The 15,485-nt window shown below is 40.8% G+C and overlaps 1 protein-coding gene across 1 annotated transcript in view; it reads right to left on the bottom strand.

The window, feature by feature from the left end:
* Positions 1-8,327: 8,327 nt before the first annotated feature.
* LOC138210997 (homeodomain-interacting protein kinase 2-like) overlaps positions 8,328-15,485 on the bottom strand; it is a 33,102-nt gene continuing 25,944 nt past the window's right edge. Inside the window, exons 2-9 of the mRNA XM_069170481.1 lie at positions 11,678-11,883; positions 11,129-11,290; positions 10,825-11,006; positions 10,612-10,738; positions 10,343-10,453; positions 10,144-10,218; positions 9,883-10,037; positions 8,328-8,773 (exon numbers count right to left, since the gene is read on the bottom strand). Coding sequence (XP_069026582.1) covers positions 8,593-8,773; positions 9,883-10,037; positions 10,144-10,218; positions 10,343-10,453; positions 10,612-10,738; positions 10,825-11,006; positions 11,129-11,290; positions 11,678-11,883 — 1,199 coding nt within the window. The 3' untranslated portion in view covers positions 8,328-8,592. The remainder of the gene's footprint in view (positions 8,774-9,882; positions 10,038-10,143; positions 10,219-10,342; positions 10,454-10,611; positions 10,739-10,824; positions 11,007-11,128; positions 11,291-11,677; positions 11,884-15,485) is intronic.

The raw sequence follows: 15,485 nt of genomic DNA, 5'->3' as shown, positions 1-15,485 counted from the left end.
GGTTTTCTGGCATTAGAAAGTCAGAGACTTTAACAGCATGTAACTATACTTGCAATATGTTTTAGAAAACATTAGTTTAGACACAAATGTATATATTTTGATAAAAAAAAATAGACACAGATGTCTATTTTTAGATAAAATAGACATTTACCACATGGAACTTTATGTAAAAGCCAAACCAAATTTTAACTAATGCAGTGTAATACAAAAACTCTGTTACTAATCCTTTCTTTGTTAAAAAAAAATATTTGAGAGTGATGTTGATTCAGCTGTATATTTTGTGAAATTATATATTTTTTCCACTTTCAGATGTTTGGACAATTTTTTTTTATTCAAACCCAAACCAATAATTATTTTTGTTGCACCATTATGGTTTCAACACATTTGCAACAAACCCTGCTTTAATAGTCAAATGTCCATCCAAAGTCAGCGCAAAGATTTCAGACATGAACAGAGTTTCTGGCACATTATCTTGAAGCCAACAGACTTTGGCCTGTCTGAGGCCCATTACCAAGGGGCCTGTAATACATTACCACAGCATCTAATTTCAATGTGGCACATCGTACCACAAGAACATTTCCCAGTCACACAGGACATTTCTGCTGCTAACACAAGCTTGTATGACATAATTGAGCTTCTCTGCATATCAGATGTGTTTAATTTTCTAAAACTAGGTGAGGAACATAAAATGTCTCATGACGATGCATCAGTATGAATTAGAGGCAGTGTCAGTCTAATTCAGAAAATTAAATGAAGTTCTATCATGTAAAGCCATGACAACTGGATATGTCATAAAGCATACAAACACACAATCAGACCACAGTCAACAAATACTGTGATACTGATACGTCACAAGGCTGCAGCCTTTAGCATCTGCTGAGACAGCAAAATTATATTGTTTTGTTGTTGTCTAAAAGTTGTGGCTGCCAGTACGACTAACTTATGTATTAATTTATTGAATAGTTTACTTTTACATTTCAGATATATCATTAAAAACATGAAAATAAATGCATACAAAGGATTAAAAAAAAAAAAAAAAAAAAAAAAAAAAAAAAGCCTTAAGAAAGACTGCGTTTAAAGGTCCTGGGTTTGTACAAGCTGATTTGGGTTGCAACACATTGGCTTTTATTGTGTGTGGCCTGAATGGATCCTTTTCTCAACAGTAGTTAATAATCCTTAACTTATCTCTATTTAGTTTCATATCTGCAGCTTTTCAAAAGCTCCAGTTTGCAGAATAACCCTCCATTCCAATTTCCCTTTGGGGATTAATAAAGTATCTATCTATCTATCTATCTATCTATCTATCTATCTATCTATCTATCTATCTATCTATCTATCTATCTATCTATCTATCTATCTATCTATCTATCTATCTATCTATCTATCTATCTATTCCACACAACAATGTCCCACCTTCACAACTGTTGAAGATGTCAGCATTGATCAGTTTGTTTATATAGTTCAGAACGGGAGCTATGTCAGAAATGTGTTTATCCTTGAGACAGGCTTAATGCAATTTAGGAACCTGCAGTGACTAAAAAAGACATGAAACAAACCTATTTTGGTGCTTAACTGTCATGCTGCGCATGATTTTATAGCTCATTGAATTGCAAATTTAGAGGAAGATTTGTCTACAAATAAACTAAACAATTAAGATTTTATGTCAAACAGAATGAAAAAAAAAAAAAAACGCAATGTAAAATGACAGAGCCTTGCAAACACACTGAACTCACAGGATGACTATTAACATCAGCATGAGCATCAGCAGAGACAAAAAGCCATCAGTAAACTTTGTAGCTCTCTGGAGTCTGAATTAATGTCTTTAAAGCATCAGTAACATTGTGTTAATATATCTCCATTAGACACCACTGCCAGCTCCCAGTGTGTCTGTCTTCTCTGTCTGGGGACAAGAAAGAAAGGACAGAGAAGGTGTCAAAATGGTAGAAAGACAGAAACAAAGAGGGTTAAAATAAGGCAGAGGGAGTGAGACAAACGGAGGACAAGTTAGGTGGGAGGTTGTCTAGACAGATAGATAGAGAGATGGAGGAAGCCACAGGACACCCAGCGGCAGACAGCAGGGAACTAACAGAAAATGGACAAGAAAGGACAAAGAGAGGTAGAAATAGAAAACTGTGGAATGACTGAGGGACAAATAAAGACAAGGACAAGAAGTGGGAGTGACAGAGAAAGAGACAGATAAAGCAACAGCGAGAATTAAAGAGCGACACTGGAGTCAGAGTGAGGCACAATGGAGTGAGGGACTAATTTATTTAACGGGGTTGCTATGGGGAACAGCATCTATGATGAATGTGTGGGTTGATTATGCAACCAACTGACTATAATTCACCCAACTGACACAACATCATGACCAGTGATCCACAGGGAAGACAGACAATACTGGGAAGGAAAGTATACGGTGCCATGTTTACTGTGTTGGCAAAACGGTGACGGCCAAAGAGCAACATATAAAACATACAGTGTGGTTCTGAGGAGGAGCACAGACTGCCGGACTGTAGTGATGTCTGTAGTGATGTCAGTGTTTGGTCACGATGGGATTACTTTCTGTAGAAACAGTTATATGATGTCTTCTGGGGCTGCGGGGGAGCTTTTTCAACTCTGAGAACATAACCCTAATGGTGTCATAACAGGAAGTCTGCATTACATAGTCAACAAAGTTTACCAGGCAGTGATTCACTAATAAAAGACACACTTTCCACAAGCATTACCGGAAGTGTAGGATGCAATTGATGTCAGAACATCAATGGTGATTTACAATCCTATAGTTTGCTTCCTCAGGCCTGAGTCATTATTTGAGTTCGTAAGCTCTGAGACTGCCATGTGTCCTGTGTTCAAAGCTACATTGCTTGATCAATGTGTCACACGTGCTTTTTGTGACCAGTGGTATGTGCACATTTCTGCTTTTCCCAACCAACTTGAGCAGAGAGCACATTTCAAGTCACAATCGGGAAATTGGCAGTGGAGATCATTGAAAGCCTACAGCGATGATGAAATAGCCTGGCCGAGATCTGTTGAGTGCCATTTGCACTTCAAGAGGGATAGAACGTCCCTGTCCAAGACCAAGAGAGGTTTGTTAGGTCCTGAGAAGCCCGGTGGGTTTTCTTTGAAACTCACAGTGTTGTGCTCCGTTAACAAATCTCCTGAAGTCAGACATCACACAGATCTACTGTGACATTGTGAGGTATCTGAAGGAAAACATTCAACCTAAACTGTCGCACTTCGATTCTCTAAGATGACAACACGCCATCTCACCGGGCATTGAAAATGCAGGAGTTTCTTTCCCACAAAACACAATTGTTGCTCTCCATCACCCCTACTTGCTGGATTTGGCGCCCTGTGCTCTCCATTTACGTTAAACTGCAAATGTGCACGTACTAGTGGTGTCAAAACAGTGTGTAACTCATGCTGATGTTGATTAAGCTACGTAAGCTAAACTACTACAGCATGGATCAGGGAGAAGCAATGCCCTCATGGATGTGATAGTGCTGAGCTCTAATCATGCACAACACAACCAGTCTCAGAACTTTTTCAGTGAACCTCGTATTTTAAGGGAGAATAAAATTCAAACAAACTAACGTTTGAGCCTGCCAAAGCCTTACAAGATTTTCACTTTACTTGTTGGTTTGATGTGTCTGGGATGAGAGAAAGTAAACACAGGAGGAAGGTCCTGAAACAGGTCCATTGCTATATAGCGCCAAATCAAAACAAGTTATTTCATCCATCCATCCATATTCTTCTACTTCTCTGGGATCGGGTCGTGGTGGCTGCAGGCTAAACAAGTTGACCCAGACTTCCCTCTCCCCAGCAATGTTTTCCAGCTCATGCTGGGGGATCCCGAGGCGTTCCCAGGCCAGCTAGGAGATATAATCCCTCCAATGTGATCTGAGTCTTCCCTGGGGTTTTCTGCCAGTTGGGCGTGCCCGGAAAACCTCCAGTGGAAGGTGCTGATCAGATGCCCGAACCACCTCAGCTGACTCCTTTCGACACGAAGGAGTAACGGCTCTACTCCAAGTTTCCTCCTGATGTCCGAGCTCCCTATCCCTAAGGCTGAGCCCGGCCACCCTACAGAGGAAACTCATTTCAGCCGCTTGTAGCTGCAAAGTTATTTCAGGGCACTAAATGTATTAAAGTACTTACAACAGAACTTTACAACTTTATACAAAGGAACTCAACAATTCCCACATGAATGACAGCTGGGAGGAAAAAAACAACGGGAGGACAGATCTCCAACAGTGAGAAGAAAAAAAAAAAAATCCCCTTTAACAGGAAGAACAACCTTAGACAGAAGCAGGCTCAAAGGTGGATGGCCAAATGCCTCGACTAGTTGGGATGGAGGAGAGCAGAGAGAAAAAAAGAACAGTATAGTGATCCAACCAATGAAATTACGAATCTACAGCTCTTTTTTGGGGGGTAACCTTACTTGAGTGTGATCTCATCATTTGCCAAAATAAAATGACAGAAATAATTTGCAAGCAACAAATTATTATATTAAGGCAATGAATACCTGTTTGTTATGTGTCAGTATAGCGAATGTTATTTCCATTTTTTTTTTCAGACATAAAGTAGAACAGGGATTTGGCACCCTCTGCTTCCAGGTATGACTCCATCAAGACCTGCATATGTTCCTGAAGCGATGGTCAAGAACAAGAACAGCCTTTGCTGTTGTAGGGTAGTTTTGGTGGTAGACAGCAGATCTCATTGTTACTGGGTGGGTTTGGTGTAAATGAAGAATTGCCGGAATCATTTTTGTTCCATTTATTTCTAAACCTTTCGCTTCAGGTTGATGGAGGTGAAAATACTGTTCCACAGTTTTAAATTGCAGAATCTAATCTGTGATGTAGAGATAAAAAAGTAAGAATAAAGTATTCTGTATCTTGCAGGATATTGAGATAATGAGTGCTATGCACTTTATTATGAATGCTCCAAGCCTGGATTTGTCCCGGATATCACTCCAAAGTAAAATATGTGTATTTGTATTAAACATAACTCATCTATTGACAAAGGGCTATCAAAGCTGATATCCATACGGTAGGTGGCCCTCTCTACAATAGAAGTGTCTCTGGTTTTAACATTGATATTAGCACTTCCTCAACACCTCTGTGCTTGTATAGCTGTTTGGGGTCACTGTTCAAAATGAGGAATAACAATGCAAAGTGATGTAAAGTCACTTCCAGTGATTAAAAAAAAAAAAAAAAAAAAAAAAAAAAAAAGGCCCGATGCCCTGGCAACCAGATGATTCTGGAGGACCAGAATTAATGTTAAAGACTGTGACAGAGACATCTATTAGCAGTTAATGGCATCTCCCTATTCGGGGTAAGGTGTCACGTGCATAAAGCTTTTTTTATGTTGAAATTAACTAATTTATCATTTGAGAAAGGTGACAAATGTTTATTCTGCCTGAATGTTATATAAATTACCACGACTACTATTTACATAGAAAATATCACATCAAAACAAAGCTGTTATCATCAATAACAGCTTTATGGAGCAAAGATACATGAGCATGTTTTTTATATCAACACTCATGCCGTTGTCCTAATATGAGTGTGGTGTCACAGAATGAAACATTTCATATGATAAACATGTTTTGATGTACAGAGAAAAAATAATCCCCAGAATAGTGGTCCCTTTTATCAGAAGCACATAAAGCTTATGTAAAAATGTAATTATGCCGTGGCAGGTTCAGACTCCAGGCAAACAATGCACTCTAAGATGATGAATGCACAGCTCCGTCAGCAATTAATATCTTTTCATTTTGCCAGGTTTTCTTCACCTTTCTGAGCTCCCATTTTTGGGAGCAACAGAAGGTTAGCCTGACACTGTACTAAGCGCAATAGCTAAACACAAGCTATATTTGGGTCACATGTCAGGAAAGTCCATTTTTTTAAAAGCTTTTATCCAAATTTGTAAATAGTCTATGCATCGATTTATTTGCCTGTAGGTAGATTTAACCCTCATGTTGTGAGGAAACAGTGCGAACCACTGTGCTGCTCAATTTTCTTCCACAATGAAATGAGATGCATTGCAGCAAGAGAAAACCAACATTGAAAAATAATTAAAAACATTACAAAAACCAATAGAAGTTTATTCAGCATTACATGTTAATTGGCAATGGCAAATCAACAGCTTGGTTTCAGCCCACACCAGTGCCTCACTGCATTTTGTCAACAGAAGTGAAAATATTCTGTGTTAATTCTGTTCACCTCTTGTGGTGAGGTTCTATGTTTCCAGCAAAGACACTAGAAACTCTGCCACAGTAAACTCCAACAAGTCATCCAACCCATACAACTGTATCGGTTTGTTTTCTCTAACTGCAAATACAACCCACAGGAGTGTTTCCTAAATTAGGTTTAAGCACACAAGCCACTTGGTTATGTTTAGTGAAGGATAATGGTTTGGCTTAAAGTGATGACCTGAAAGTTACTACTATCTTACAGTTCCTTCATGACTGTTCCCTGCCACTGGCAATGTGGATATGTCTCCTCACACTCCGCCTAGGTCGAGTTCACGCTTAAACAAAGTCATGTCATGACGTGTAGGCTACCTACCAGCCGTAAATAGTGGGCTATAGTCTACATCCAGCCTGTTTGATCTTCTCGCTGTTGACTTTCCGTCTTTTGCAGGTTAATTGCTCTGTAGATCTGTGTTTCGGTTCTATATTCCTGCAGGTCTGAGAGGTAGGCACATTCTATGTTGTTTGGCGTTTAATATCCTGCATGCCATTGTATAGTCGAGAGTGCACATTTTTGCCCTCTAAGGCTGTGGTTGTAAAGCTATCCAACCTCTTTTTCTTTCCTATCTGGAGGTTTTTGAGCTTCCTTGTCTTGTGCTGGCTCGCTCAACAGCTACACAACTTTCTTAAACAGTTGATTGTGCTAGTTGATAAATCCAGATGCTTAGAGCAGTGATTAGCCCTACTATCTTCGAGCCGAGATTGGAGAGTTCTGTGTGCAACCCAGAAAAAAAGCTAGCTGTTAATTTATTTACATTTAGAGTAAAACATGAGTAAGACAAACAGCGGGAGGAACCCTAACCCTAACCCTGGGGCCCGCGACCTCACCTCAGCAGCTCTGAGAGCACTGAAGGGAAGTCTCAGAAGCACCCTGCCCATCGCGAGCAACGATACGTGTTGGCAATCCATTCGATGGACGGTCTCCTGTAGCCATCCCTTTTGAGGTTTCATCCTCTCCTGCCTTCTTGGAGGAGCTCTAATGGTGCTGGGCAGATCCAGGGGCATTTCCCCACCATGGCAGGGATGCCAGGACTTTGGCCTTAATGCACAATGCAGGGGAGTTTGACCTGGATCACATGCCTCCTGTTGACCAGTGAATTGCCTCTCACTGGATGAAGCTTTGAAAGGCAACGCACGTTTCCCCAGGCCAAAGTGCAGCATAACTAATCTCATTTCCAGGGCTTATGACACTGCTGCTCAAATGGCACGTATATGATGCGGCACTTCATGGCTTTGGTTTGGTGTCTAGACTTGATGCTAGACCTAGACCCTGGTTGTGACACAACGTCAGAAGTGGCTTGCACAGGTACTTATGTCAGACAATTGTAGGCAGACACTGTGGAAGCTTCCTGTTGTGTCGGGTCAGTTGTTTGGACCAGATGCAGAGAGGGCCCTGACATGCAGGAAGCAGTCCAGCCAGGCTTCAGCAGCCTGGGGTCATGGTGGTAGACGCATTGGACCCCTGGCTCAGCGCTCCAACAACATGTCGCAGAGGACCCACAATACGCACGCCACCTTGGCCCATTGCTGTAACCCTGGCAACACATCCAGGCAGCAGTATGGCGTCAACTCAGAGGGGAACAGCCACCACCTTGCCATCATCTGGGAGTACAGGGGGAATGACCAACAGGGTTTTTTACAGCAGCAGTGGGTAGCCCATTCTCGAGATGCATGATTTTTAAAAACAATGTCCCAAGGTTACGGGGTGCAGTTCCACTGCCAGCCCCTACAACCCTTAGGAGTCAAGGTGACCTCTGTCACTCACCTCCAGAAGGCCCTCTGTTTGTCCCAGCCTCCCTTCTGACCAAAAAAAAAGCCATCACAGTCATAGAAAAATGGGTTTTACTCAATATATTTACTAATAACAAAGAGGGTGGTTCTCTCAGACCTGTTCTGAATCTGATGGGAATGAACAGTTACCTAAAAGTATTTCCATTTCGGATGCTCAGCACAGTCAATGTCCTTCAAACTGTCACTCCATGAGAGTGGTTCACCTACATAGACCTGAAAGACACTCGTTTCAAAATTCAATTCAATTTTATTTATATAGCGCCAAATCACAACACAGGTGGCACTTAACACATTAAAGTCCTTACAGCAAGACTTTACAATATTATACAGAGAAACCCAACAATTCAACAATTCCCACATAAGCTTGGAGGAAAAAAACTCCAACAGAGGGAAGAAAAAAACTCCCTCTTAACAGGAAGAAACCTCCGACAGAACCAGGCTCAGAGGTGGGCGGAGCATCTGTTAACAGAACCAGGATCAGAGGTGGGCGGAGCATCTGTTAACAGAACCAGGAGCAGAGGTGGGTGGAGCATCTGTTAACAGAACCAGGATCAGAGGTGGGCGGAGCATCTGTTAACAGAACCAGGAGCAGAGGTGGGCGGCCATCTGCCTCGACCGGTTGGGGTGAGAGGAGAGCAGAGAGAGAAAAGGACAGCATAGAGATAGAAGAGAAGAACTGTTGGTGGAGACGACGATCGCAGAGCAGAGACATGCAGCTCCATGATGGGACATCTGGAAAAGAAAGAACAGAAACTACGCGAGCGAAGGAACTGAATGGAGACAACAGATAATAAGAAGAAACTATGGGAGAGAAAAAGATGGTGAGGTATGAGTCAGTTAAAGAGTAGGAGGAAAGAAAAGAAGCTCAGCATGTAACGAGGTCCCCCAGCAGCCTCGGCCTATAACAGCATAACTAAGGGTTGGTTCAGGTCTACCTGAGCCAGCCCTAACTATAGGCTTTATCAAGAAGGAACGTTTTGAGTCTAATCTTAAAGCTAGAGAGGGTTTCTGCCCCTCCAACACAAACTGGGAGCTGGTTCCACAGGGGAGGAGCCTGAAAACTGAAGCTCCACCTCCCATTCTACTTCTGGAAACTCTAGGAACCACAAGTAGACCAGCGTACTGAGAGAGAAGTGCTCTGCTAGGATTATATGGTTCTATAAGATCTCTAAGATATGATGGAGCCTGGTCATGTAGGGCTTTGTAAGTCAGCAGGAGAATTTTAAATTATAATATTGATTTAACAGGAAGCCAGTGAAGAGAAGCTAAAACTGGATAAATATTATCTCCTGCAGTATTTTGGATCAGTTGCAGGGTTTTTAATGAATAATTTGGACATCCGAACAGCAAGGAATTACAATAATGTAGCCTAGAAGTAACAAATACATGAATTAGGTTTTTCTGCGTCACGCTGAGGAAGGATTTTCCTGATTTTATTAATATTACGTAGATGAAAGACTTTCTCTACATGAAATGACACAGTTATGAACATCAAAGCATCCATGTTATTGAACATCTTTAACAACCATGTACTAATATCAGTTCTTACCCAAATCAACATGAAGACCCTTAATGCATGTTAACAAGATGCATGTTAACGGTTACTTAATTATTATTACTCTATTAATTAACTGTTATTTAAGAGCATCTTCATACACATGAAATAAAGTATGAATTAAAACCTTAGTTACTGTAACATGAACACCATTAGTAAATGATTACTAAACATTAATTCATTGTTAATTAATACTTATTACTCCCTTAACTAATACTATTTATTGCATCCTTTTTGAAAAGTGTTTGTGGTGCTTTGATTTAACACTTCTTCCACCTGTACTTACTGAGAGCGGTGAAAGTCCTCCGTGATGAACGGGTGAGTGAGGACTTGACTGGGACTGATCCTCTCGGTCACGTCTACTCTCAGCGTGGCCTTCAGGAGCTCGATGCATCGTTCGGCATCTTCAGACACGACGTCTTCTTCCTTCTCCAGACACACCTAGTTTAGGAAGAAATCACCATCGGTCAAGTCACCCTTATGAGTCCTGAGAAAACAGTCATAAATAATAATAATGAAAGTGAGAGGAAGAAACCTGCGTGCTTACCTTTTTCAGATCATCCAGAGTTTGAAAGCGGCTTCTCTCCTCTACATTTGTAAATCCCCAATAATCCACATGGGTCTAAAACAAGATTCAAGTTCCTCTTTATATACATGAATGATCAACTGTTAAATGTTGGGGAGTGGCGTCTCCGTTATTAAAGACACTGGTAAAGATGAAAAGATAGAGGTTTATCGTGCCGTACCTTGAGCCTCCATGTTTTGGACTTAATCCTGTTGAAATAATTCTTTGTGTGCTTCCCTTTGTCCAGAACGTGGTCGGCTGGCTGCCCCAGGAGTTCAATGATCTCTCGTAGCTGCAGATGAAACAAAGCCATGCAACTTTAACCTTTTTGTCTGTCTGATAATGCCAATCAGTCCTGTTGCTGCCAACATACAAAGTTATTTACGCCTCTAAACATCATGTGGAAGACAACAAAGTGGACAAAGAGTCCAACTGGAGTAAATTACTTACTGCAAGATATTCATGGTCATCTTCTTGAAAGAGTAGACAGTCAAGGATCATGGCGGCCATGACACAGCCCAGTGAAAACATATCAATGGCCTCAGAAAAGGGCAGGCCCAGGAGGATTTCTGGAGATCTGATTGTGAAAGAAAACATCACAGAGTGAGGGACATTGCCATATTTTAAGGATTCAAAGTGCATCAGTGTTTCTGTCGACCTTACCTAAAACCAAGTGTTTGCAGAGTCCTGCCCTTGGTAGCTTTAGATGTGGGAATGGCCTCGCCAAAGTTTGTGAGTTTCACTTTGAAGGGCCGTCTTTGATGACGCACCAGCATGATGTTTTCCGTATTTACATTGGTGTGGATCACGTCGATACTCTTCAGCGCCTCTAATGCTGCGGCCATCTGCAAGAACCAGATCGTAAATACAACTCAGAGACTGCAGAGTGGTTTAAAAGTGTTCGTTGCTCGGCTTTCTGTCGGATGGTGCTGTATTCATACCTGCTGGACGATGGTCCTGATGTCACCCAGGAGCAGAGGGCCACCGTTGGGCATCGCCAGGAACTTGTGGAGGACTCCAGCGCCTCGAACACCAGCACTATCCCACAAGTCAAGTTTAAAACACCATAAAACTTGACTATATTATGCTGGTCGAGGTTGTGGCGCTTCAAGACTTTCATCATAGAAATCTGGAGACATGGTAAGTTTGACAGAATTAGGTTTTTACTGATAATTCACATGGTCAGGGTCGGACAGTATTGAAAGAAAGACTGTTACACTGTGCTTAAGACTCACTACAGAAATCTTTACATTTCTAAAGATTTCTAAAGAAATGTAAAGATACATTTCTATATAAACATTATATATATACAAAAATATATGTATATATATATATATACACACATATATATATAATAGTTAAAAAAATATGAATGTTTTATCTAATAGCTAACTAATGAGATTTGCCTTTTTGCACTCGTGTTATTATATATAACTAACTCCATTCTCGCCACTTACTGCCCCTCTGACTAAACAATATCTTTCACACCCTGACATCAAAATGAACAGAGTCCTACCTCTCCTCTGGTGTTGTCGTCCTCCCAGCTGGGGACCTTCAGGTCCTCGTTGCGTTCGGTGATCTTGTTCCAACACTTCATCACCTTTCCAAAGTCTCCTTCATACACAGTCTGCAGCAACTCGTATTCGGGGGGGAGTCCGAGGGGGGTCTCTTCATCGTCGGAGAACGAGAGTGACTTGTATTTGCTGGCGGTCATGTTTGTTTCTGTTTTTGAAAAAGAAAAGAGAAGAACAATGTTAAAATATTGTTCTCTATCCAAATGTGTACACAGCAGTGAGCAGATTCTACACATTAATTAAGTTACACATTTAAAATTGATTAAAAAAATAAAAAAAACTTTTATTATGACAGCAAGCCACCTTTCACCAGCAGTGTCACCCTCAAGGAAGCAACATTCTCACTGAAATGTCAGTTTTAATGAAGCTGTCTTTATCAGAGTCACCAGTATGCTGCACCTCTTTTAAATCTCAAATAGCTGGTGGATACCAACAACCAAAATAGTCCACCTTCCTCAAATCCCCTCAATCAATCCCTTTTTCCCTGCAACTTTGTTTCCCTCAAACCCTCTGGAAAGAAAGAGAATGGAAAAAAAAAAGAAATCAGCATCATGGAAATACAGCTCAAATTCACAAACACACTACTATTGTACGTTATCCTGTCTGGAAACCTTACAGTCCCATTTCTTATTTTCTTTGTACAGAAAATGAAAGGTAACATGCATAAAAAAAATATTCAAGCCAACCCCTCTTGTAAAATACCACCAATGCAGAAATGTCAGAGGGGGAAAATGGTCATTTTTCTCTATTTCTGAGAAGCTGCTATACTGTAGATAAAAGAGGATTTTTTTTTTTTTTTTTTTTCAGAGCACTGGCATTAAACAATGAGTCCCTGTTTTGCTTCCCTCTAGTCAGTTCCTGTGTTGCAGGCTGCCTGTCTGTCTCTATCTACGGACCTATCTATTTCCAACTGCATATCTCACACGAGCAGTACTTTTCTGAAAACTGGCATGAATGCCCAGTCATAGAACCTTTGGCAAACAAAACCGCAGACAACAACAAAACAAAACTTCCATCCAACCCCCTTTTATCAGCTCCCCAGAAAGACTGAAATAAAGACAAGTGAACACTAATAAAAGTACAGTAATACTGTCCTAGACAGCCACCCAACTCAGCAATCCATCCCCCTAAACCTGTACCTGCTAAACACCATAACTAATCCTCCATGCTAGGGACAAAGGTCATGGACAGTAAGAGAATAACCCTGGAGATGGGAAGGAACAGTGTCAATCAAGGACACTTCATTAATATGGGTGCTTTTCTTACGACTACGCTACACTGCTTTCAGTCATGAAACCTATTTTGCAGAGCTAGCTAAATAACTAACTGCAAATTATGATGTCTGCAGTGATACTTCATTTTTGTGATAAGATGGTCACTGTATGAGATTATATGTCTCATAACATGAACAAGATGGATTATTGTCGTGATGCAAGATGCAGCAGTGCAGCGAGGTAGGCACCATGCACAAGCGTAGAATCAGCATTGGTTAATACTTCACAAAATACCAACTTATTTCTCCTGAACACTGGACAGTTTAGCCATGTTTGGATGCCTAGCCCAAATATGTTTTTGTCACATCCAAATTATATCCAGATTGAGTTTTCAAAGTCTGTACAGCAAAAAATCACAGGAAATGGAATTTTTGCAATCTGATTCAAACAACATTTGGAGGTGGTTTGAAATGCAATTCCAATCAGATTTCTACTGATGTGTCTCAGTCCAGACTCTGGTGGCTCAGATCTGACTCATTGGGTCACGCGCAAGACGACACTCAGTGACGTCATTTCAGAGAGACAGAATCTATACTACCACTAGCAGAGCACTATCACAGAAGGGATGCGTATATAGTTACCACAGCAACTCATGCCGATAGGTTGGTGATGTCTGGACACACCAAATCCAATCTGCTCACTCGCAAATAATAGCGCTGACAGCAAATCTGATTGGCCTGCATTCTGAACATGGCCTTTTTTGTGCTTCAATTACCATCATTTATTTGTATTTTCATGACATTGATTTTCAATCTGTTTTTTTTAAGTTCTTAAGTTGCCATAGGCGTGATGAAGTCTATTGTAAAACCCATGAACCCACACCTCATGAGAGTCCAGCACCTTCGACAACTCATACCTGTGAAGTCATATTCATCACTGCTGAAGTCATCACTGCTAAAGTCAGAACTCTTTCAAATCACTGCAACAAAACACAGTTGTACTATGACTTAAAAAGTAAATGCAATGGCAGTGAGAAAGGTGACAATGTAACTATGAAAATGCTATGGTGTGCAGAGTGCTCAGAAGAAAAGACTTTGAATAGTGCATGGTTATGATCAGTCTTCCGGTTTCATGAACTTAGCAGGCTGTTGCTACAGCTCTCCTCTCAGTTACACATTTATAAAGTCTGCACATTACCTGTAAGTTAATGAAAGTGCATTCTAACTAAAGAGGAACACAATCACCATATCCTTTTGTGCTTAAATGGAACCTCTCCAGCCCTGTTCTTGGCATAATTACTACATTATCACCTACTATTGTTGTGCAGATGATGGACAGTTTTATGTGTGTGTCTCCAACCTCAAAAATATTGAAATTAGCCTTAGGTGAGTGTTTCTGGCTGACATCAAGGAGGAATCTTAGCTCGAGTACTTGGCAAAGTGCTAATTCTGACAAAGAGGACTGATTGAATCGAGTTTTAATGATTGGTGACAACTTGCAGAAACAGAGGTATTGGAAATATAACCCAGTTTGTGGAGGTTTAGCAAGCACATGAAGAGAAAAGACAAGTAGACAGAAGGCTGATCAAAAACAAATCATCAGGAAATCCCACAGTGAGATGTTTTCCCCTGCTCTATGAAGACGAGTTGTACCATTTTAACACAAGGTCCTTCCAAAAATACACAACCCCAGACCGATATTATCTGGAGCACCAGTCAGCTTTGCCTTTTAACATCTTAAACCAGAAGATACTTTTGCTTATTTTCGCCCTTTATTTCTTCTCTTATGACATACTAACTCCAGACATACCAGGCCATATGTTGTGATATATTGGCATACACCAGGTCATGGGCCCAGCACTCCCCTTCTGGGACTTGCAACCGACAAGCCTTTATAGATAGGTTGTTGGTTTCATGAAGTATGTAGAAAAACATTAGAACTGACATGGAGCAACAGGACGGAGGACCAGTTTCTCTCTTTCTTGGTCTTGGCATTGAACTTTTTTTTACATTTTTTTTTTATTTCACTTTATTAATCCCCGAGGGGAAATTTCTTCACTACAGCAGGGGGGCTCTCAGGGGGGAGCTGCTGCAACAGGCTGCCACTAGCGCGGCACCAGGTAACCTGACCTGAGGTGCATGTTTTTGGATGATTTCAGGCTGATATGATTCTCACTTTTAGCATTAGAAGTGCATCTAGCAAAACCTTATTTCTCCTGAATAACACTGGACAGTTTGTTGTTAAATAACAATCATTTTTATAATAATGTTTTTTAATTCAGGTTTTTTAGTAAGTTACTATTTGTCGTGTGAAGTCGACTAAAAACAGTTTTCACAACATTTCTCCATGCCAAGAGATTAACAATATTAACTGTGCAGTCAACAAATAATGGAGTAAAATGGCAGTGATGGGATTTTAACCCACGCCTCTTTACAGACTTGAGCCTTAATCCAGTGCCTTAGACCACGAGGCCACACTACCTGTAAAGAAGACACCTGGAATCATTGGGTGATAAAACTAGTTTTACTCTATAACT

This window comes from Embiotoca jacksoni, unplaced genomic scaffold, assembly GCF_022577435.1.
Source record: "Embiotoca jacksoni isolate LCO1_2020_lvr unplaced genomic scaffold, fEmbJac1.0.p SCAF_5, whole genome shotgun sequence".
In the NCBI taxonomy this organism is placed as follows: Eukaryota; Metazoa; Chordata; class Actinopteri; family Embiotocidae; genus Embiotoca; species Embiotoca jacksoni.
Note: the sequence above shows the minus strand (reverse complement) of the source record. Positions and strands in the feature narration are given on the sequence as shown.